This window comes from Netta rufina, assembly GCF_964035555.1.
Source record: "Netta rufina genome assembly, chromosome: 25".
NCBI lineage: Eukaryota > Metazoa > Chordata > Aves > Anseriformes > Anatidae > Netta > Netta rufina.
Window position 1 is genome coordinate 5,523,057 of NC_140149.1, and position 24,805 is coordinate 5,547,861.

The following is a 24,805-nucleotide window of genomic DNA, read 5'->3' on the forward strand; positions in this document are numbered from 1 at the left end:
TCCCAGGGACTTGTGTATGTTCACAAGCTTGGTGCAACTCCTCTGGAGAAGGACTTTTCCTTGAGCTGAGATATAGAACCTCTGTTTTTCACACACGTGAGTTTGCTTATGTGATGTTAGACTGACAGATGTTGGTCATTTGTGTGACAAAACCTTCTGGATGTCTCGAGCAGATGCTGTTGAATCTTTACTTGAAGGAGCGAGACCCAGCCTGTTTGCCCATCTGTCTGGGCTTCTGCCTCATTAAGTGTTCTGTATTTTAAACGAAATGGGTAATCGCCTTGATCTGAGCTGCTGAGTGTTTTTGTATCTCAGGCAGACAACTATTTTTGTAGGCTTTTGTATACCTGATTTGTCTGTTCATCAACGTTTGGAAAAACAGAATATTAGCTGTTGCACAGCACTTATTTCCACTGAACCTGAACACCCTGAAGAAGGTACATTAACAGTTATTCTTGTCACAAAAGCTACTTAGTGCAGGAGAACAAATCCCCCTGAAAATTGGTGAAAGTTAGTTCTGAAACATAAAAGGATTATCTGAAATTCCTGTTGAACCATGACTGTGCAGAAATGAAGTACATGAGTACAGACAAAGCACTCCCCAGTACATGCCATGGTTATGTTACATGGAAGTTGGTAGAGCTATTTATTCATTTCACCTGTGGTGAAAGCTGAATTTATTATTTGCAATTTTTCACTGGGATTCTGATGGTAATTCTATACAGTGATCTAAGTAAAAGCTTAAAGCATGCAAGTTGCTTTCCAACAAGCTTAAAACAAGGCATAACTTAAAACCCCCGTGATGTGACTTAGAAGACAACATAACATCTTTGAGTTATGCTGAAAAATGTAATAGATCCTGTCTCTTAGGTAAGAGAAGGAATTTACAGCCATTGGCTTTGGAGGCAGACTAAGTCTTAATGGAAAAGAACAACGATCACCAGGTCCCCAGCCTCCATCCCAAAAGGTGGAAAGAGATTTGCTTCTTAGCACACTTTTAGTGTTTAAACCAAAAGGTAAACTCTCCCAGTTATTTGGGAATTGTTTGGCACTTGGCAGTCACACTACTGCTATCAATACCTTTTTAACTGTGCCTAATTATAAAGCCTATCGGTTATTTTAGATCCAAATCAACTACTTACATAAGCTCTGTGCCTTAGATTTAATTACTAGATGTTATTCGCATCAGAGACACTGATTCATCCGAAGTAGGTAATTGCCAGATTCCAGTGTATTAAAGAAAGACATTTATCTCATGCCTCGCTGAGCTTCTGCTTACTGGGGCTTTTTTCTTTGCCATTTAATGTGGGCTTTTTTTCTGACACCTTTACAGAGGTGTCATTGTGCAATTTAGCCCTCAGCACACTGATGAGAGGCCCAGAAATATTGTTAAAAAAAATATCTAATAAATGTCATTGTTCACTTGAAACTAATACTGGTTGGCTGAGGAGTGGGAGTAAAATTGCATGCAGGCAAGAATGAATGGCAGGTATATTTATAACTAATGAAAAGATGCTGTGAGGAACTAAGTATTCATTCCTGCAGAGGTTATTGACTCAAATGCTGATTCGTAGCTGAATAATTTTGTAAGTAAGAGTCAGAACTTTGAAAACTAAATTCACAGCTCTAAGATTTTTGTCTATTCCTGCTTTCAGAGTCTTTTCCAAGGGCAGTGACATTTTTTGCTGGAATTGACTTGTTTCCCTTTCAACTCCCACCACAGGCAGAATTTGACCCTGTGAATGAGATGTTGCTTTGCTTGTAAATTAGTCTCTCAAAACTACTGCATAGCCTTCTGTAGAAAAATTAAAGCACCTTTTAAGAAAGGTAAAGAGTCTGGGAAATGTCTGGGAATGATACTGTTCCCACATGCATCCATGCATCTTCCTGGTGTCCTATGTCTCTCCTTCTTCAAAAACCCTTCTAAAATTAGCAGTGGTTTACATTTTAACATTCAAGAACAGTTTGCTCCAAAGAGGAGCCCTGGGTTTGTAGATTCAATTGGCTGGTCAAAATAAAAAAAAAGGGGAGATGCAGGTGTTTTTGAAAGGTCTGATTCAGTCTGTCAGAGATTTAGCTAGCCTGTATGTGCTACAGGCTGAAGTCCTGATTTGTTTTCCTTTGTCTTAGTAATTGCTTTTCGCATTTTATCAAGTCTTTTGATTCTAATTTGTGTAGCAGAACAAGGAAAGAAGGACCAACTTTCCCTGTAGAATTCAATTTGGGGGTGACAAATAGTTTTAACTCTGTAGAAGGTAGTGAGGAAAGAGGGATAAAATCTGGAACTGAATCTTTCCTGGTGTGATTTCCTTGACTGTATTGATTTATACCAGGGATTAATTTGTTTCTCAGCAAATGCTACATACTAAGTCTTGCACACCTTGCTAACAAAGCCTGTCTGCACACATCTAGATCCTTCAGCTTTTCCTATGAATATCTGCCCAGGAACAGGACTTTCTTTTTATGAGAGACTCTCAGAATAACCCTCCAAACCAGAAAACAGTCTCAGCTCTAGCCATGTATGCTTTGCTGTCTGTACCTCCTCTGGCAGTTTGGTCCTTGATCTTTTAGCACCTGCTCATAAGCTTTTCTCCTTTGTAAGTGAACCTGACCTAATTTCAGAACATCTTGCACTGAGGCAGGACCCATGGGAAAAGCCTTAGTTTCTGTATGAGTGTTGAGGCTGCTGATCCTGAAGAACATAAGATGAGCAACTGGAAAGTGTGAGGAGAAGCAAATGTCACAAGGGTGCAAGAAAATCCTCTTGGGTTATGAAGTTTATGAAGAAATGCTTGTGTGGAGGGGCTCAAATGCAGTTCCCAAGGTGAGTGAACAAACTCCACGGGTAATCCAGATTCCCAGTTCTTGGAGAAAGACTTTCTTATGCTGACTTTGACAAGCATATCCAGCTTGCCTTAAGCATCCCTAGTTCAGTCCTGACCTGTGGAGCATTGTGATAAATGTCAGTGCTCGCTGGCAAGGCCCTCCCCTGGCTCTAAAAGGCATGTGCCAGCTGTCTGTGGCGCTCAGCGGAGGAAAATCTCAGCATGGCTTGTAGGGTCTGAAAAGTTTGGTAATCTACAGCTCAGTGCTTCAAGTGATCTCTCAGGGATTTGTGCTGCTGTCCAATGGTGGACAGATATCTTAAGGTTAGAGAGATCTGTTGTGGATGGCTGGAATTACGGGCTCTGTGCAAGACAGTAATATTTAGCTAGGGATTAAAGTGGCTGGAAACATGTAATGGCAGCTAAGGATGTTGAACAGTTTGAATGTTGTATTGACAGTATTCTCTATGTCTGCACAGTATCTTAGAGGCAAGGAACCATTTCAGAAGCAGACCTCAAGGCAGCTGTAGCTGAAGCCAGCCTGTTACATTGCCTGCAGCTATTTAGCCACTAGGGAGCAGCAGGGCCCTGCTGGTGCAGGTTCCCCTAGCAGTGGTGCTGTGCTCCTGCCATACTGGGATTTAAGAAAACCTGTTGTGCTGTGGACATTGAAGGCAGGAGTAGAAACCCAGACCAAGTGTAAAATGCGTGTTGTTTCAGGGATTCGTGACACATCAAGAAACATCAGAGTGAATAAGTGATTTGTTCTGTGTACTCCACTGTTCAGATGGTCAGCAAACAGACCTGTAATGGGAATTCAATATGCTGTCTTTTCAAATTTAGTTAGATGGCACATAAAAGCCTTGTTCTGAGAACAAGGAGAAAATGAGGGAGAAAGGTAGCCCCCTTAGCAAGTAGCTTGTAATTTTGTGTATTAGGTTTGGCTAATACCTCTTATTTTTATTTTTAGGCTGTTTTCTTCTTCATGTAGATAGTATCCCATGCAATAGCATCACCTCAGATTTCTCTTGGCCCTTGGTTTAACAAGGACTTTGAACGTAGATTCATGTCCTTCCATTTTGTAACTCACCCATGACTGAAGATCCCAGTAAGCGTGTGACAGTAGTTATGAAATTTGGTAGGAGCTGTTAACAAAGAGACCAACAGCAAAGAGCATGTAATTAAAGTAGTCATTGTGATGTTTAATTTGAGAATATTTTCCTATTATGCACATCTTCTAAGTCTGGATGTGATAGTAGAAAAATCAGCATAAGGTGTAATAATACAACTGGAGATATTAACTGCAAATTAAAGCTCAGCAAATAGTACAATCCTCTGCCCAAATTTCCCAAGGAATAAAACGAGGACGGTAGTATTTGCAATACTTATTCTTCATTTTCACCAAAACAAATGTCCTCGCTCATGAACAGCCAGATTCTCAAGAAAGAAATCAGTGTCTTGCTTTTCTATTCACCACCTTGAAGAGAATCCTTGCTTTGAACTGCAATTGTTCTTGGTGGTGATGGGCCGTGGAATCTTCAGCTCTGTTGGCTCAGGTGAACTCAGGTTCCCCGGACTGTATGTTTTGATTTGTCCTGAAGGTGGCCAAGTGATTTATATACTTTCTTAAATTAAACTTCCACAGTTTTAACATGTCAGGCAGCTATCTTAATCTCAATTTTATCTGTGAGGAAACTGTGACAAAATGTGAGATGACTTTCTCTGAAGGACAAACGAGAGAAATAGGACTGTGTCCCTGGAACCCTGATACCCAATCTCAGCAACAATCCTAACCCATGTATGCCTCATCTCCCTGGCATTCAGGAAGGGAGGAAAAAAAAGGAAAGCCTTTTCAGATAGTTCAGCTTACCAGAGACTGTCACGCTGGTTGGAATCCCATGAGAACTGCTGAGACAATTTGCAGGGTATAAAATGTGATGTGTGCTGCCAACCCTTTCCTCTGTGTTCTCAGATCGAAGATGCTTGCTGGGTAGGCTCTCATTATAGAAACATAGAAATCATGATTGTTCAATATTACTATAAAAACCCAGACAGCTGAAGAAGTATCACCTGTTTGATCTTGTTGCTGCTTTCATACTGAAAGGCAAATGAAAGAATAAGAAAACTTTGTTCAGTTTGTGACTGCTGGCGTTTGAAGCCCTGGGACAGGTGAAATGGAGCACAGTGTGGGCACTGTTAGTGTAAGCTTCCCCCCAGAGCACTTGGATCTGATCGTGATCGAGTGCCTCTGCTGAGTTGGTGACCTTGCTTTTCCTGAGCGTCTCAAAAGAGTGTAACTGCATGATAATTTGGAGGGAAGATATGAGAAGCAGATTCCTGGCAACTGGGGCATAACCTGGCAGTTACAGGCTGTTTCATTAAAAGATGACCATTGCAGACTAATGATCCTCAGCAGTTGTTAGGAACTAGGTCAGCAAGAGACCCTATGGCACTTGAAATTCTATGTGCGTATACATAAAAATTAGCTTATTTCCAACTTCCAATTAGTGGTATAACTGTCCTGGTTTTGGCTGGGATAATTGCAGTACTTAGCTGCCTGCCCAGTTAAGCCATCACTGTAAACTACTTGGTTGCAGCAAAGGCATCAGATAAAAATGTAGTAACAGACGCTGCTGGGAAGAGTTAACTGTAGAAGGGAAGCATCTGTTGTCTCTGCACCATCTGTAATGACTGTTTGTAAGATGTAAGGAATCTGCTACATTCCTGTAAGTGTGTTCTGCAGGCATTTATCAGCTGTTTCATGCCTGCATATGCATGCTCAGGTAAAACTTATGCCTGAGGGGCGTATTCAGAGCATTCTGCTTATGCATGGTAAATGTGGCATCTACTGTGACATTCACTGCACAGTGGCAGTGCTTTGGATCTCTGTGTAGAGCTCTTCCATACTCATTTACTGTAAATAATCTCTACCTCCTGATGCTGCAGATAGCAGTACATCTACTGTCTTCTGTGCTCTGTTATGCAAGCAAGAAGCACGTATAAATTTTGTAGGCATAGGTGTTCCTTGCATCAAATGCTTATGGCATGAAATACACAAGTAGAAATGGCTGGACCTGCATTATATGCTAGGTGTGATTGCGCTGTATGTTGGGGAAGAGAAATGGCCTTGCTTCTTTCCTGTAAGAGCAAGTGCAGGATTGTAAGGGTGAATGCAAAGTCAGCTGGACATTTTTCAGTTGTGCATGAAGTAGCTCCCAAATAGCTCTGCTCCAATGATCTTGAAGAGAAATGACAGTTCTCCTCAGGCATTTGTGTAATTGAGGAAATGGGCTCTAGCAGCCTTGCTGCTGAAGTTGTGGATAATTGAGATGATGGACAGGAATGGTATTTATAAAGCAATATCTATATAGTTATTTTAAATGAGTGTACCAGCTGTAGAAAGCCTTTTCTCTCCTGCCATTCAGTGGCTATTGGGAGTTCAGGGCAAGTTTTGGAGGCTTCCATTTGGCCTTGTACAGAATAAGACTCAAAATTTTTTTGTCTCTGCAGTCATTCATTTCCTCAGTGTTTTTCTAGGGCAAAGTAATGTTCTGCTACTTACTCTTCCAGGAGGCAAACACAGACTAGACAGTTGTGCTTTAGGATTGTTTTTAGTTGTCACAAGACAGAGCAGAAAGACTTGGGAGAATTCCACTTCCAACCATGCTGCTGGTACAAAGTGAAGAGTTGCAGGTAGCACGTCATTTATTCTCTCTGGAATCAATTTGATTCCTGCATTTCCGATGTCAGAGCCTTGCGAGCCGTCTGTGCTGCAAGCCCTGAGCTTGGGAGCCACTGTTTGTAGCCTCGCAGAAATCTTTGTTGGAGTCAGGCCATGTAAAAAGCACACAGTGATACTTGCTAAAGCACTTGGGGTTTTCCTTTGAGTCAGGACAAATGCCCAGGTGGAAAGCAGAGCCACGTAACCTCTGTAACCTCTCCTTACAGGAAGGGCACGCCGTGTACCTTAGTCTGAGATTCAAGTCTGAGCTCTTCTGATTAGGTAAAGCTGTCCTCTTCTGGACCAATTGCTGTTTAAATAATTGTATAATCCTTGAATCACGAGAAAAATGACTGACCTTGTGAGATGCTCAGTTACTGGACTGTTGGGTATTCTGGAAGGAAGACATCTTTTTCCTTTGTGTTTTGCTCTAAAGCTTTTTTTTAGTTTTGCACAAATACCAAAACCTTGCTGTTTGCATTTGGGGTGAATTTGTTTCTCCTTTTGCCTAGTACCACCTTGGATTTTGAGGTCTGTGCCTATGGTGCTTGTTCCATAAGGGACTGTTTGTGGGGGTTCCTTCGGGGTTTCATCTGGACCCTGTGCTTTTCTCCAGGCTGACTGTTAGTGTCAGAGGGAAGGGGCTATTGTAGGTATTTGTCCAAAACCCACAAGTGGTAAAGATTGCAAGAGCGTTGTGCTTAAACTTAAGCCACGTGTCTAATTTTTGGTGCCTAAAACAGGGGAAAGTTAAGTTCGTACCAAAACTGTTCGATTGAAGCATCGAAAAAATCTTTTTTTTTTTTTTTTAATTTTTTCCTCAGAGGGAGGATGTTCATACTGCAACATCCAGGTGAATATGTAGTGTAAGCTGCGGAGATCATCATCCTGTGGTGCACAATGCAATATGCTGCTTAGCTGTGCATGTTTCTGTTCGCTCTGCTTTCAGCTGACAGATTAACTTCTGTTGCTTGTGTTTGGGTATTGACTGGGTTGCTGATGTGCTGAAAAGCCTGACTGTACTGAGCCCTTGTTAGACAGCGTGGTGTGGAACTAGGATCTCTGGTGCTGCTTGCGTGTGCTTTAGCAGAGGGAGGCAAGGATTTAATCCAATCTGTTCTTGTTCTTTTTGGGTAAAATGAAGTTTAGGTATGTTCATATTCTTAATTTTTATTTTGGTATGAAGAGTTTTTAGTACACCTGAGGTCCTTAAGCGTGTGTGCTGCCTTTTTTTTTTTTTTGGTGCAGGTCTGGGTTAAATACAGCAAACTTAACCGGCCTGAGCTAGTGAAGCAGGTATTTTACCTGAATAGGAAAGAATGCGCTGTTCAGAGACCTTTTGTACTCACAGGCTTGTTCTGTGATTAATGGTGTGTGCTGTGAGCTGTGACCTGTTAGGAAAGTACTGTTACAGGTAGAGGAAATCCAAGGAATTCGGACAGAGTCCCCTTGATTCCTTTGTATACAATGTGTGTAGTGCATAACAAAAATGCCAAGTTCCTGTGGAAATTAATTCGAACAAGTCACCATTTGTTTTGCGAGGGACAGAATTTAATCTATTCTAGATCTGGTCTTCTGGATTTATGAGGAGAAATGGGCTTCCTTTTGTGATGCTCAAGTGGTTTGTCTTGAGCAGTGTAAGTAGATAGTGCAAAATGATGATCCACGTCAGTTTTGGATGGTACAGAAAATTGAGGAAAATGTCCTGAAACCTTTGCCCTGTTGCCATATTCTGATGAAAGATTATTGCAAAGTAATGCTGATTTAATTTGTTTTGCTTGCTGATCTTTGGCTCAACTATCCCCTTTAATTTGGAGGAAATGCATTACCTGAAGAAATCAACTGTGAAAGGGTTGTCCTAATGCTGGAAAAATAGGTGCTGTGCTGTGTGAGTCATGATCGGTGCTTGCTGGATTTTGGATGGCAGCTGAAGAATCTGGGGTTTGCTGCCGTGTATGAGGCCAAAATTTGAATGCCTTAAATTGCGTGATACTGTTAGCAATAATGCACAGACTGGAGTCTTTCAGCATTATCACTGACATGAGAATTACTTCTTTTGGGAGGCAAGATACAAATAGACACAGGCTAACCTTTAAGCAGAAAGCCCTGTTGAGCTGAGTGCTCTTTCAGCCCCTGCAAGTATTAATAAAATGGCCAGCAAGCAATATGTAAAGTAATAAAACACTTGGGCAAGTTCTGTATATTTAATTCTCTTAGGAGAGATTGGATACAACACAACTAAGCCTACTGCAGCCCACTTCTGTCCCACGTTGTGACTTATTTCTGACGCCGGCGGTAGAAGCAGGTGGTTGGTGCCAGATGATGCAGCTCCAGGCATGGAACTTGGGGATCAGGTTAACCTCCTGTAATGCACTTAGGGCATGTGTGCTCGGTGGAAAGCACAGCCTGCAAGTATGTGAGTGCTGCTGCTGTAACTGTGGGGCCATAACTTTGCTGAGTCTAAACAGCCGACAGCCGGATTTCATGCTCGGGTTAGGTATGGTAACAGTGGGTGTAAGTGTAATGAGACTAAGCCCTGTCGCAGGGTAAAGGCTAGTAAAATGTGAAATTCTTGGTGGGGAACAATCCAGGCAGCAGTGAGAGTGAAACTGTCCTGACAGGAGTACTTCTACAGCAAGAATCTGGCAACAGCAGCTCTCATGGAAGCAGCCACCTCATGCTGTCATTGTGGTTCGCACAGAAATAGTCCTTGTTCATGGGTGGAATTTTTCACTCTGTGGGTCAGGTGTTTGAGTGGTCTCTCCTATTACACAGCTTCTGGCTTTTTTTTTTTTTTTTTTTCTCAGAGGACAAGACAGGTGGTCAGCATCCTCTCTCCAAAATAAAAATGTCCTGAGAATGTTTGAGCACAAATAAGTGTTGCTTAGTAATCAGTGAGGTACTTGGAATTAAAGGGCTAGTCCCTGGGTGCGGGTACCCGGTCCTATCCCAGCAGATTCCTGTGGCACAGCCCAAGAGAATCATTTGAGGCTGTGCAAATGGTGTGGGGAAGGAGCCCCTGTCTTGCTCAAGTGAATTCCAGTCGTGTTCAGCGAGGCTGAGGATGAAGAAATTGTCCTGGCACAGCCTTGGCAACAAAAAGCAGACTGGTGAAAGGTGAAAGGGCTGGTTCTGCCTTGCCAAAGAAAGCTCCAAATGCTGCTGTTGCCCACAGCAGTGCAGTACGAGTCTTGTTCAATAATTCATGTTGGTGGGGATTGAGGGTCTGCAGCATACTCTGTGTGATTTCTTACTGAAACAGGCAAAAATGCCAGCTTTTTGCCCCTGCTAATTGCTGAAATAAGTGCAATGAAGCAGCAAAATCTTGCACAGTGGATAAAATATTTCACAGGAAATCAAACTCAATATATGGAACAAAACCTTGATAGCCTCCAAAGGGCTACTGCTCTGGTGGCTGCAATACATTAACAAGGGTGGGAGTTCCTTTTGTGGACGGGGAGGAGATTTAAGGGAAAGAACTTCTGTCCCTACCACCTTTTCCTTCTGCGAAAGTGAAGCAGAAGCAGAAAAGTCCCTTCCCACAGTTGCACGTAGTCTTGGTTAAGATTTAGGAATGATATTGTGTGGTTTTGAATCCCGGTTGCCTGAGGAGGAAGCTGAAAGTGAGTTCTGTGAGTTGACGGGGGCTGTGGGTTGATGGGGGCAGTGAGGGTACAGGTGGCTTCAGCATGTGGTGGCACCAGGTGGCTCAAGGACTCAGGTCCAGGTTTCACATCTTCTTCCTCCTCTGTAATAAGGAATCAGCTCATGAGAGGAAAAGGGGGTGCAGCTCTCATTATGCAGGTCTTCAAAAAGTAAACTGTGGCTGTCTATTCTGTAGATGTTTGTCTTTCAGAATTAATTGTTTTGACTTTTTTTTTTTTTTTTTTTTTTTTGGATTTAAGTGGGTATTTGTGGAAGGTGTTCTGACTGTGTGTGCCAGGTGTATAGACACCAAGGTGACAGGAGCTCCAGAAACTGAAGTTTTGCTCAAGCTGGTAACTTACAGGAGAAGCAGAGCAAAAAGGCAAGAGTAAAATAAGATCTAACATTTGGGGATTAAAAAATAAAATAATAAAATTGAACCACTTCCCCCTTGTTCTTGCTATTACAAGTCTTCCTTTTTCTTGATATGCTCAGTTATATAGGTCCAAGATTCCACAGTTTCTGATGCTCAAAGTTCTTGTGAGGTTTGTTTTCAAACAAAACTTTGAGGCAGCCCATGCAAAACAAAATATTTTGGTTTGGGTCAACAAATATTTTCTAACCTGAAACTAGTATTTTTAAAGGTTCAGACTGTTGAACAATGAAAACCAAAGCATTGCCAGATTGAATTAGATGTTTTTGTCTGACAGCATGCTTAAAATTCACACAGCTGGATTCTAGGCACTCTCTTAAAGAATTCACGTCATTTCTACCTGAAAATATACCTTAATGCAGTTTCATCCAGCAGCTGCTTTAAAACATAGGGGATCTTGATGGAGAATCACTCTCACACTCACATCCTTTCTGTTTTGGTTTTGTTACCACAATTTTGCAAGGCTGGTTGGAAACGGCAATTCCTCCCAGTGCATGACCCTCGGTAGAGCCTCCTTAGCATGCTCAGTGCCTGGGAATCTTCCATGTAGCATGTGTATTCATCCCAGTCTAAAATCTGTCCTGCACGTTTAACTGTCTTTGTGGTGTCTTTGTTGGTTCCTGGACCTGAGGCCATTCATCACCCCCTGTGTCATTTTGGAAGCAGCGCTGCCCTCCAGGAACTCCCTTTTAGTAGCTTTCGCTCCCGTGAGCCTGAGCTCCAGCACCAGCCGGCTCCCAGCTCTGGTGCCACCCGCTGCCACTGCCTTGGGAGCTTTTCCTCAAGCCCTCTCCTTCTCTGCCTGTTCTGTGAGCAGACAGTGGGACAAAAAACCCCTAGCCTTGCCAGAAGGCTGGAAGTCCAAGTTCGCTTGTTCCCTCCCCAGGCAGGGGGGCTGTCCAAGCAGGAAGGTGGGACGAGGGGAAAGCCTGTCCAATTGGCTCCCACAGAAAGTTATTTTCCCTTCTTACCCTTGTCATTCGGTTGATTTGTGGCAGTGGCATATTCGGTAATATAAACCCTGTCCCTCGGGATTAAGAGTGCAGTTACACTTGGAGCAGCTGCCTGCACATGTCTTATCCGCTACAGAAAAAGAACATGCTGCTGCTCCTCCTCTTTCCTGATTTTATCAGTATCGTTTCTTCCCTCCTCCTTTGTCTCTCTCTGACCTCCTCACAGCTCCACGCCGCTCCATACTTGCTTCGTCTCTTGAGAAGACCACAGCTGAGTTTCCCAGCACAGCCCCAGGAGGTTTTTTCCTGAACCAACATTAGGCAAAGAGGACAGAAAGCAAAGGAAAAAACAAAACAAACAAACCTGAAAGTGAGCCAAGCTGTTGCAAGCAACCCTTGTGTTGGTGCTAAACCTACTGCTTTGAGAGCCGGGGCAGGGGAGGGACCTTGATTTGCAGAGAGGGGAAGGACAAAAGAAACTTGAAACTGGCTTCCCTTGTGGCATGTCTGTCCTGAGCACCCCTGCCTGTTAAATGAAAGCACCTGAGCACCAGGAGGCTTCCTGCGTGAGAGGGAGGGCGAGAGCTGGACTGCGGGAGGGAGGGGAAGGGCGAGCTGTGGTTTTTGCGGTGTGGTTTACACGGAGATCAGAGCTAGCGTGCCTGGGGGTGGGAGCAGGAGGAGAAAGGGCATCTGATGCCAGCCGCCAACATGACAGAAACCCTGCAGCTCCCTGCACTGCAAGTCCCAGAGCAGCAGGTGGTGGAGGGCGGCCGTGCCTGGTCCAGTTCGTCCACCCCCACCCTGCGCAGGAAGCGCTTCAAGATGAGGCGGATGAAGAATGTGCAGGAGCAGAGCCTGGAGGCCAGCAGGTATCAGGATTCTCCTTCCTCCAGCAAGGAATACCTGCAGCTCCCCTCCATTGAGATCACCCCGTCCAGTGACGAGGACACCCCTTGGTCCAACTGCTCCACACCCAGTGCCTCCCCGCGGCGCAAGCGCTTCCTCCTCCGGAGGTGGCTGCGTGTGAGAGAGAAGAAGGAGTACAGTGAGAGCAGGTATGTTCTTGGCCACTCTCCCTTCCCTGCTTCCGAAAGAGCCTTTCCACAGTGGTTAGGGCCTGTTGTTCCCCCACAGGTTTTGGTGGGATTCTCCCAGGAGCTTTGCCCTCACCTAGTGGCTGGAATGGGTAAAGTGGTTGTTGGTGATGCCAGACCAAATGGCCTAATCCTTGTGCCCAGACAGCGGGCATGATAGAAACAGCAGCGCTAGGGTCATCCACCTCCCTTTTAAAGGCAGTGCAGATCCGGTGGAAAGGACTTAGGTGTGAGTGAGGGAGACTGTCCCTAAAGAATGGGTGACAAGGCTAACATTGAGGCATCCTGCAGAGACCCTTGGGAGAGAGTGTGGCGACATCTCTCGGGGGATTACCAAGACAGGGAGTGAAGATGCCAAGCCTTGGTCAGTGTTTGTATTTGTGGAGTTCATATTTATCCCCTGAGACGTTCTCTGAAGTCCTACACTCACTTGCTGACATTAGGACAACGAGGAGGAGATGGAGACATGGCAGCCTTGTGGTTGTTATGTGGGTCTGTGTATCAGGATGTCTGGGTTCCATTCTTGGCTGCTTTCCAGACTTGAAAGTCACTCTGTCTTTTGGCTCAAAAGCAGAGGACGAATAATTCTAAGACCTCCAAGAGCCTGTCAACACAGCAAAATTAATGCCCATGAGTTACAGTGTCACCATTTGAAGAAAAAGCTGTGCGTTATCTAACACTGTGCAGGTGCAATTGGTGTCAACATCATAATGTAGTTTACTCCACTTTTAGTGCCAGAGTGGAACAATGTATGCCTTGTGAAGGACCTAAAAACTACAAGACACTTTTTTCATGAGAAATTAGTGTGTTATACATCATTATACTAGCTTAGTGCTGACTAATTTTTCTTTTGTTGCATCTCTGTGTGGGTTTATTCCTGAATGTACGTACCACACGTGCATTAAAAAAAAGACAGACATGAAGTCTCTTACTGGTTCTGCTCCCATCTTACCAGGTTGTCTCACTGACTCTGTTACCCTAGTATTTACAGGACAGAGCTTTCTTCTGTTATGCCCTTTGAGTATGTGGTAACTTGTCACACAAGTTCCCTTTTGCAAGGTCAATCCGTCATTTTATTAAGTTTCGGGGAAGCTTCAGCAATAAATGCATGACACCAAGGACTTTGAGCCCTTTCTCAAAGTTAGCATTGAAAAATATTGCTTGGTTGAGGAATATTACTGGATTTTGCTTAACTGTAGTGATGGGATTCAGGCTATAGCATTGCAAACATGTGAAGGATAATGCATAGGGCATATGCTGAAGTGTCAGAATCACAATTAAGTTCTGAATTTTAACAGAACAGCTTTTACAGCTGAAGAATCTTCATTTGGGTTTATCATTAGTGAAAGTCTGAGAGAGCAAGACAGATTTCTTTGTAAATGTGTAAAACAACAACAACAACGAAAATAAACAAAACCAAACCCACGCCACCACCACTTTGTATCTTTATGTACACATGATATTTCCATGGCTGTGCTGACAGCTGTCTCCTTATTAATCTTTCTAAAGATGTTTCTCTCTTAACCTTGGTTGTGTTTTTGAAGTGGTGACTGGAAAAAAGCTGAAGCAGTTGATGGATTAGGTGGCATTAACATACCAAAGCCAGCATGGCACCTCCTTTCTTCATAAGTAGCAGGCTCCAAATCTGTCCCCTTTGCAACGGAAAACATATGATGTTTTCAAACGGAATTTTTCCCTTCCCAGTCCAGAGGGGAAAAAACCTAGATTGGTGGTCAGTGTGTGCTGAGTGTCTGGGCTCAGAGACAGAGCTCATCACTGCGCTTCCAAAAGCTCAGCAGGCATAGAAACAACACAGAACACGCAGTCTCTGTGGAGAGCTTGTCACGGGAAGAGCGATGAACCCTAAAGGGATTTTGTGGCATTAATTTGAAAGAGATGTAGCAGCTACGGGGTAAAGTTTACTGCACCCTGAGGCTGTTGTATGTGAAATGCTGCTCTAAAATTGCAAGACAGGGGGCTGGCTTTCTGGGAAGCAGACTGATGCTGCCCATCTACCTTCCCCTCCTGAAGACTTGGTCATCTAGAGCACCAGCTCTTTCTTGCTGCTGTTTTATTTGTGATGCTGTTCTTAACAGACGGCACCTGTCACTTACTGTGCTATTCATTTAAGGGAAACAGACCTGTATGGCTCCTGTGCAGCGGAGGCTGAAGCATTTTGTCTAGTGGTTCCTCCACCAAGCCCTGCACGGTAATGATGTTTGAGCTGTCCAGCTGGTTAATTGTGAGTGCCCTAACTGTGATTTCCAGTGTGGTCAGTGTGGTGTGCGTCTTCTGGTAGCAGAGACATGCTGCTAAGTACCTGACTTCCCAGGCTTGTGTTGCTGAGTTTCACCTGGTAAAGTGTGCAGCCATCAGCATGTTTTTCCCATTGGAAAAAATGAATGCTGTTCGCTTCTGATTGCTCCATCTTCCTAATTGAATTGTTGTGAAGCACTTTTTTTTTCTTGAGTCTAATAACCTTAACCCTGTCATGGGGCCAGCTAGCTGCTTGCTTGGCAGGGTTTTCCCAGGAGAGCTGGTAGCTGAGAGCAAGCTGTGCACCAGCTGATTCATTCCAGTGATGCATGTGTTGCTCACGCCCCTGAGCAAGAGCAATAGCTCTGTGACCATTAGCATACAGTAAGCATCCAAGTGAATAAACAAATGTTTTCAGGACTTAGAGGCTGTCTGTAATGCTCCGGGTCTGACGAAAGCTGGCTGTTTTTTTTATCTGGAAACTCTAGCCTATAAAATGTTTTATAACACTGGTTAGTTTTTAATAACCTGGATAATTTTAATGGTTGTTTGCCTACTGGTTCTCTACAAGCTGTTAGGTGGTTGATAGTGAGAGCAAAAGAGTATTTCTTTTAATTAAAAAGGAGAAGGGGCACGTAAGAGCCTAGCTTGCCTATAACACTGAGCTCTCTTCAAGATGAGACAGGAGGAAGAAGCCATCTTTCTAATAGATGGTTTTTCCTGTAACTTGTGCTTGTACAAAAGCATGATGATCCAGACTCCATTTGCTCTGGGGGACTTGCATGGTCACTCAGTAACTTGAATTATTTCAGAAGGGATATAGACAGCTGCTTAGCTATGCTCTTTGTCCGTTGTTTACTACCCAGTTAATAATAGGCATTGCTTACCTGCATACGGCTTTGTAAGGTACAAATCCTGCACACAAGGGCACAGAACTTGATTGAGGCTGTCCTCACAGACTGCATCTGGTAGCTTTTGGCTATGCATGCATTATTATGAATGTGCATTATTGATGTGGGGGATGTGTTCATCTGCTTTAACTGATTTATTTACTTAAAGCCACCCTTTCTAGTAACATCTGGGACTACACGTGATTCTGAATGTGTGTAATGCAAGAACTGTAGAGAGAGAAGATGACTTGGGCTCGAAGCACTGCTCTCCTTTTTGCCTTAAAGCTGGTATTGAAATGAAATCCTGTCTGTCCTTTCCCTGGCAGAAGCTGAGAGTAAATAGGTGCCCCTGCACTGCTGTGGCCCGACTTCAACTCTTGTGTGAGTGCTCCCCACCAGCACACGTGTAATAGTTGAGGTGCAGTAAATCGCTTGCTCTTGAACAGTTTGCCATGAGTTATTCATACTGGGCACAGGTTGTGCTGGTGGTAATCGGAATATACTGCACTCCTGTGGGGAAAAAATAAGCCAAAAAGCAAAAGATGCAAGAGGTTTCAAGTCACGCTTTGCTTGTCATTATTCCTTGCTGGATTTTCTCTCTTGACATGTCCAAGAAGCTGTACCTTGATGCCTGCAGTCCCTTCCCAGAGCTCCGTTTCACCTGAGCTCCCCAAGATAATGGTTTTTTTGTTTGTTTGTTTGTTTTTTTCCTGTTAGCACTTGTCCAAAAAGTCAAATTCTCATCTGTTACAGCATCCAGGATAGCTTATTAAATATAAACTGTTGGTGCTCCGAAGAACTATTTTGTTTTTAAAGTGGATTTTTTTGGATCAATATGGAGTTCATTGTTCTGCAGCTCTTGACACTTCTGAAGATGGATGTATTTGGTTTGGTCTTCTGCTGGAGTTAAGTGCTAAATGACAGGTTCAGCTAAAGGGAAAGGACTTGCCCAAGTCCTAAAATGACTCTAGCATCTTTAACTCAAGCTGTTAAAAATGAGGTATATTATTAAAAGCATTTCATGTGATCTGCTGAAAGGGTGTGTGATGAGGAGATAGAGGTCTCTTGAATTTCCAGACACAAAACCATAGAGGTTTTACAGAAGAAATTTTCACAGCTTATCTGATAGTAGGAACCAGATGCCATGCTGGGTGATTTTTTTCATACTGTTCAGCAATGTGTTTTGTGTGGCTGTTACCATTCACATTCACTGTCAGAAAGAGGTAACATTTCCAATTTTTTTTCCTTAAGGAAAAACATTCCTATGTAAAATCTCTTGGTCAGCCTAGTGAGACACATCCGGTGAGAGGGAACTGCTGATTTGTTGGAATTCACACTAAAAATAGTATTATAAAGATATCTTAAATATTCTGATTTTTAATCAAAAAGTCTTTAATTTCAAGTAGTTCATAATGCTTTTGCTTTGCTTACTGAAGTTGCAGTTTAGTCTGTTTCTGGAAAATAATGATAATCTTTTCCCTTCCACACCCAGGTAAAATACTGTGGTGCTGTCTAGAGGAAAAACCTCTAATGAATGCTTGAGATAGTGCTGTTTCTTCCCCCTCCCCTAAATAACTGCTAAAGGTGAAAGATAAATATCAAAAGCTACAAGAGTAATGGCTGTAGAGCTTCTCGCATCGTGGAAAGGCAAATAGTGCTTGTGTTCTCACCTTTGGGAAGGCAGCTGGAGGGAGGTGGCATCAGTGACAGCATTTACTGACTCGGAAGAAGGACTTGAGGATGGGAAACTGTTCGAGTCCCACGCTGCTTGTGATTGAAAGGAAGACCGAGGTGGCTTGGTGGCCTGAGGTTTTGTTCATTCCATGCCATGTAATAGCTGAGAACTTGCAAAAATGAGTACTTCTGCCAATGGTTTTTCTCAGGTTGTCTGGTTTCTAGAAGTTTCCACGTTTCAGTTTAAGGCTTGAGAGGAAGTGGGACTCCTGTCTGAGACATCAGGCTGAGGCAGGGAGTGCTCTGTGTGCTGCTCGGGGCTGCCAGCCTGAGGCTTTATCGCTTTTTTCGTAAATTCACGATGAATTCGCACTGGTGTGAGGAACTTGCAGTTCCACAGGATGTCTGCAGTAGAAGAGGTCAATGGGTTGCATGTTTCATGGTTGGCTTGTAGGTGGAGTTGATTAATTGAGGTTTTTGGGAGGATGCAGGTCAGACGTGGTATTCTGCAGCGTAGAGTCCTGCTGGCAGAAACTCACAATACTGTGTCTAAATTTTTGGAATACATCTTTCCATGGTTATCTCTTACACTACATTAAAAAAAAAAAAAAAAAAAAAAAAAAGTAATTAATGTAATTAATGTAATTTTAAAAAAAAATGTAATTAATGTATTTTTTCTCCTTTTTGAAGCTGCAAGTTTAAATAAGGCCTCGCTTGTGCTTCCAGTGAACTGACTTTTTGGAACTGCAGCATGCATCTCTTATGTAGAGTACTGAGGTACTGTTTGCAGAGGATATGGTTTTATTTGATAATGTGTGCCAAGTGCCTGTGAATCTTTCCAGCACTGTTTTGTTGGCTGAATTTTGCTGCCTTTGTGCAGCTGCTTGTGTTTTTTAAATATTTATCTTTCAGGATTTGTGTGCTTTAGGGTGACCATTCACATGAGTATCAAAACTGACTCATTTGCAAACAGCCAGGAACCTAAATGCTGTTGATCTTACCTAGTCAGCAAATATTTCTGGGACCATCTGAACTTCATGTATACACAGCCCTGCGCTTGCCAGGATTTACCTGTCCTTTGTGTTCACCACCACAGTTCTTCGCTGGACTGCCAGGAAGGAAGGTTGCCCTGCTCCAGGTTCAGTCCGACTCCAACTGAGTGTGACTTCAAAGAGCGCCAATTAGTACTAATTGTGTTGGTCTGTGTGATAGATGCAACTGTTAGGTAGGGATTTGGCCAAGGCAGCTCGCTTATTCTCTTGCTCACTATTAATGGGTTTAGCCTGTGAACATTGCTCCCCCCTGCTTTATCAAACTGAGTTAACAGAACACAAAGGTCTCAAGGAGGAAGCGCCCCTTTGGTTTTTGGACATGCTGGTAATGTTACACAGGCTCCAGCTTGTGCAGGCTCTGTTTATTTATTTGTGTGTGGTTTTTTTTGTTTGTTTGTTTGTTTGTTTTTTTAAAGCCCTTAAGTTTTCACTTTACAGCTCTGCCATTCATTCATGAGCTTGGGTATGAGTTTTCCTCTCCCCTCTGCATTTCCATTTCAACTTCAGTTCATAATAATCAAGGTGTTTGCCACCTATCTATGTATATATACGAAGAAACTCCTAAGTCCTTAGGTGGAGCTGGGTTGCACAAGCCAAATGGGCACTGGGATCCTTAGAGGTGTTGCGGTGCCATCTGCCACCTGCCTCCCATGGGGCCTGGTATCAGTGCGGTGATTACAGTTCACTGAACACGAGTCTCATCTTTAATAAAGCCTGGTGTTAGCTTGCTGCCTTCAGTAACAAGCATATTTTACCCCTGACAACTTGGCACTCGTGTGCTGAGAGTGGGAGCTTGCAGCACCATCAGTGCTGGTGCTCTGACTTCAATTCACAGGCTGAAAGGTTTAAGGCTATTGAAGGACAGCCCTTCTTGATGAGTTAGGCTGTCCGTTGTCTGATGGAATAACAGATGGTGATTTCCTAGCTTGGCAATTTCCTCTTCATCACCCCTGCTCCCTTCTCTGTCCCCTCCACCTTGCAGTTCCCTGGTGCGTGTAACGGCCCCGTTGCTGCTGCAGCCATAGAAACCCAGGGCTGCTGATGGCAGGGATTTAATTTGCTGAGGGCACTGAGGTGCTGCTGGGCAGCTGGGACTGGGAGGTCTTTCTGCTGCCTCGTGAGAAATAGAAGGGGGCTACATGCTGGGAAGGATGGGCAGAGCAGGAGGGTGAAATGCAAGGTAAAATTGTTCTGTCTTTAATGAGCTTTTCCAGCCCTGTTGGGGGGAAAGTTGGAGGAAACTTTTCTTCTGGCACTCCTGAGGCTTGCAGTTTAGGATTATCTGGTAGTAGTATGTAGTTTGGATAACTAAGCAGCTTTGTGAATTTTAACAGAAGCCTTGATGCAAGTTCACTTTTATTGCTTAGAACCTGCATATCTTTTAGTTCCACAGAAAAATTGAAAACATTCCTATCATGATATATCAGATATTAGCTTTGTGTTCCAGGAACAGTTGCCACAGTTGCAGAAAGCACTTGTAGAGGTTGTATACCTGTCAATTACCTATCCTACTTCTGTGTAATGCTTAGTACTGAACCCAAAGCCTATGAATACAGGGTTTAATTAAGAAAAATGAATAGGGAATATTCATCTGTGTTCAGACTTGAAAAGTTCTATGTGAAATTATTCGCTGAATAGCTGTGACTAACAATAACCTTCTGAAGACCACAGACTCCTGTGAATAACTGATTCTCCAAGCTCGTGAATTGATTCCATCTTCCATGACAGCCGTTTCTTCCCCATTCCCTTGCTCACCCCGATCATCCATCACTGTTGAAAGAATTTCCTTTGAATAAAAGCCTGCCAGACTCACACCTGCAGATACACTAGTACAGTGAGATGTTTTCTATCACCTTTTCAAAGCATTGTCAGAAACGAGAGGCAGAGTTGGAGAGGGAGCACTAGTTTCTAGTGGAGTCATTTATCAGATACAGCTATCCACACGTTTCAAGTTAGGAAACACAAGTTGAGACCCATTTCTCATTGCTTCTGAATGCGTTTGTAGTTGAATTCCTTTAAAGAAATTGCCCTTCCTCTGATTTAAGGACAAGTAATGGCATCTGTTATAAGTGCCAGACTAGATGCTTTTTTCCACCCATCCAATAATGTGTGAGTGCTATGAGAGCATTGTTTAAGTGTGGTTAAAGCAATCTGTGTGTGTTTCTGCCTTGCGTTGGTGGCATGGATCATGCTGTATTGATACCTTCCAAGGTGGAATTGCTGAAGATGCAGGTCTATCAAAGTTTGGCCTGGGTTGGCAAATTTGTTAGGACTGGTAAGTGGAAAGCAGTGGGAGACCACACGGGAAAAAACAATGTCACGTACTCTTGCTTGTGATCATGACTTTTTGTAACGCTTCCAGACGTATCTGGAAGGTACAGAATTCCCAGAAAACCCCTGCTGTGCAAACATTGACACGAGTGTCTGAACTTTGAAATCTGGACAGGCATCTTAGTAGAAGATCTGCTTAGCTTTAAAAGCCTATTCATGCGTAAAATGAGAGATTGGCTCTGCCTTACCATTTAGAGACTGAAATCTGAGTAAAATGAGATATTGCACCCCCTGCCCCCCAACAAAAAAGCAAGAAGATAATAGCACAAAATGTAATTTAAAACTTGCTGAGACCAGGTCTGAGAAATGTTTAAATATTTAACTTTGAGTGGCATAAAGTCGGGGAGATTAATTGTGATGAGCATTTTTAAAGTACATTTTGCACTTTGATCTCTAGTATCAGCAGTCTACTCAAGTTCACTTTTGGCAGGATTTGGAAGAGGTGATTTTTGTGTGTGACTATCTTGTGAGCATTCATCTAAGTGCATGTATATAGGTCACGAAGTTGATGAAAACTGTTTAACACTTATAACGTATGACAGATGCTGGAAAAGAGACAACAGAACAAGCATCCTTAGGAATAGACTGTTTTCTTCTGTGCTTTCTTTTACTGATTTACTAAGACTTTTAAGCAGCTTTTAGCCTTCTCTGTAAATATAAAACCTCAATGTCTGTATGTAAAGCTTTCCCCTGTATTACTTCTCAATACAAATCACACCTTTCTTATCTCCTTATAAATATAGCCAATACAAGAGCAGCAATTTGTTGTTCCACCACCTCAGAGGAACACTGTCATCTTAAAAGCAGATTAACTTGCAGTGGACCGAAAAGTGTAATGAAACAATAGCTCTGCATTTCAAGTGCTCTGTGCTTTTTAGGGGGTTTAACAGCTGCACTGTCTGGTAATCAAAACATTGAAATGGTTTTTCTCTGTGTGAAGAGCTCACAAACTTGTGCAAAGCTTCCATGCAAAACACTGCTGCAGAGAAGTAGGAGGGGGAAGAACTGATCTCCTTCTTCTGGTGTTTCTTTAATTTCTTGTCTTGAGCATTCCCGAGTGATAAGGAAAGGGGACAAGGTGTTGTACTGCGATGTGTTGTGACATCTGTATTCCATTAAATTTTAACCCTTGGGTTGAAGGGCTGTCTGAACAGGGCATTTAATGACAGTTGAGTGAGCATGAAAAGGTCTAAGGTACGTCTTGTATAACTGTCTAAGAGTAAAGTTTCAAGTGAGATTCCCAGCATTGCAGGAGCTGTAGCTGGGCTGTGTTACATTGGGACTTTTTGGTAAGTTTCTTTTATCTGCTTAATCAAAACTGAACTGGCAAAGTTTTGGGAGAGGTTTTTTATTTATGAAGTGACAAGTAGGAATAGTCCCTGGATCTTCAAGGGGAAGAGACAGGCCTTTCCCCCTCACCTTTTTAGAGCAAGAAAGGAAAATGTTCACTACCAAGGGATGTGGTATGCATCTTAAAGCTTATGAACAGTCTCCCAAGAACGCAAACTAATCAAAAGGATGTTTTTGCTCTGTGAATAAAAAGATGGGGCTGGAGGGGGGGTTGGGTGGTTGGATTGCCCCTTTAAAAAAAAAAAAATAATAATAAAAAAAATAAAATAAAAAAGGAAAGAAAAAAAAAGCTACTAACAAGCCACTGTATTCTTATACAGATTTGTTGAAGCAATGCTATTTAGTACCTGAGGATGTAGCTCTCTGTTGCTGACGTAGTTTCTGGTTCTAGTTCCTGTTCTGTCTGCTTAGTGGTTTCTTCATGCCTTGGAAGTACCAAGACAATTGCAGATGAACTTCTAAGCCTCTTCACACTTTGCTCTGTTAATTTCTGTGGTGGCAAAAGTAGTGCTTTTTTTACATAGGGCTTAACAAATGTACTGACTTAAATAAAATTATCATTTCAGGTATCCTTTCTGTACCGTAGTTGAGTTGAAATGCCTAAGTAGATGTAGGTAAGAGGAGCTGTAACCACAGAGTACGTTCAAAGAAGTAAAAGAAATGGGGGTTTGGGGTGAATTGATTTGAAGAGAGACAGAAAAGAAATGAACAAGTAGACTTGAAAGAAAAATCTCACTATGGTGTTTTAGTGCTGTTTTACCCAAAAGTAGATCTTCTGGAGGCTTAGTGCTTTCTAAGAAGAAAAAAAAAAAGCAGTATGGGCCTTTTTGAAACTGCTTCTGTGCCTTTGGTATGTGATGTGCAATCTATTACACAGATTTGTCTACACTGCAGTAGAAGCTGTGATTACAGCATGCATCTGTATACCTGGACTGGTTTTATTCGAGCTGCTTAGGTTCTGCCAGTGGTGAATGCAGAGTGTTTTAGCATGGTGTGTGTTCAGGCAAACGCATCCAGTGTCCCAGGTGGGGCTGGACAGTTTGTGCTGAAGCTGTGTTGCCATGGCTCCATAGCCAGGGTACCCAGGCTGTGCAGATTAAGGATGCCCCAAGAACATCTGTGTTGTGCTGCAGTCGGGTATCTGAAGGCAGAATCAGACCTGTCGAGGGCTCAGAAGGAAAGCTCTTGCAAAGAAACATGAAGCTATAGAAATGAGAAGCAGGAATGCTGATGAGTCCCTGGAGCAGGCTGAGGCTGCTAGGAGGGAATAAAGCCAACATCATACAATGGATTTAAAAAAAAATAAAAATAAAAATAAACACCTCCAAATTATCCATTTAAAGGGGGAGAGTGACATCTTGTGGGCTCAGCACGCAACTCTCCACTAGAAATTTGGTGGTGACCACTTCTGGCTGCTTTATCCTTAAAAAGAGTTCATTTTAACTGCTCTTTTGTCCCGCTGTCCGGAAGCGGGGGCATATGAACAGATAGTGGTTTGGTAGTTGAACGTTAAGCTGTATGAAACCATTGTGGGGTGGTGTGATGAAACACTCTGTAGACAACGTGCAAGGTTACTTCTGTATCTGAAAGTTCTTAGAAAAGCATTACAGACTGGAAGTAAGAGGCTTCAAACCAGTCACTCCTGTTGTATGTCAGATATGAGCTTACTTCCTTATATTTTTCTTTGTATCTCTAAATATATGAAGAATGAAGCTTGTGTTTTTTCTTGTTCTGGCTTTAAAATCAAAACGTTTCATAGAGACTTATCAAAATCTGTCTTAATTGCTTCTGTTTTCTATTGCAGCAGTCAGCAGAGCAGCCAGCAAAGCAGCCACGATGATGACTCGTCTCGATTCCTGAGCCCTCACATGCGTGACGACAGGTACGTCTGTTCATGCTCAACTGGGGGAAATTCCTGGAAACACTCAGTAAAATCAGATGGTCTGGGCTGACTGAGGCCTCATTTTCCCTCTGTTTCTCAGTTATTTAACCAGAAATGTCACATACTTAAAAAAAGCATGACTTAATCGGTCTTATCAATGCCTAAAAAAGACATATTTTTCCATGTACTTAACAGCAGAACTTGGGACAAACACATCCAGCCCATGATGTAGCCTAAATTTTATTCTCAGGCTCATTCTCAGACTAATTCCCTGAAACTTTATCTGGTGTAGAAAGCTTCATCAGATCCCCTATGTATTGATCATTAGCAGCTCTGATCCTTGAGTGTACAAGTGAAATTTTGTATGTAATTCTTGTCCCTACCAAGTACAGTATTGAGACTGGCTATTGTATTTTAGATGTGATGTGTGGGGACAGTCCCCAGGTGTCTACAGCTCATTTCTAGCAGCTCAGTAAAAACTGCTGTGAAGTTTGAGAAGCAACTTAAGTTTCTTGTACTTAGGGTTGATTAATGACTACTTTAAAGTGCAGTGTTGGCACAAAAGCTGTTGAAAAACAAATGCTTATTTTTGTGTGTGATTTATTGTTGCTTTGCCGAGGACTATATGATTATTAAGACTTTTGCTCTATCTTGTAATTCATCTTGTGAGTCTGAAACCACTTTTTCTTCTGCTGT

General features: G+C 42.8%; 1 protein-coding gene across 14 annotated transcripts in view; it reads left to right on the forward strand.

Moving 5' to 3' along the window:
- Positions 1 to 11,688: 11,688 nt before the first annotated feature.
- GRAMD1B (GRAM domain containing 1B) overlaps positions 11,689 to 24,805 on the forward strand; it is a 91,376-nt gene continuing 78,259 nt past the window's right edge. For 6 of the 14 annotated variants that reach the window (XR_014619114.1, XR_014619115.1, XR_014619117.1 and 3 more), the window contains exons 1-3: positions 11,689 to 12,635; positions 14,806 to 14,883; positions 24,032 to 24,109. Coding sequence is in view for 8 of the 14 variants with exons in the window: in XM_084301437.1 (XP_084157563.1) it covers positions 12,274 to 12,635; positions 14,806 to 14,883; positions 24,032 to 24,109 (518 nt within the window). In the remaining 6 variants the exon portion in view is untranslated. Of the gene's footprint in view, positions 12,636 to 14,805; positions 14,917 to 24,031; positions 24,110 to 24,805 lie in introns of those variants that run through there. The other 8 variants (XR_014619119.1, XM_084301432.1, XR_014619116.1 and 5 more) reach the window with 7 other exon arrangements.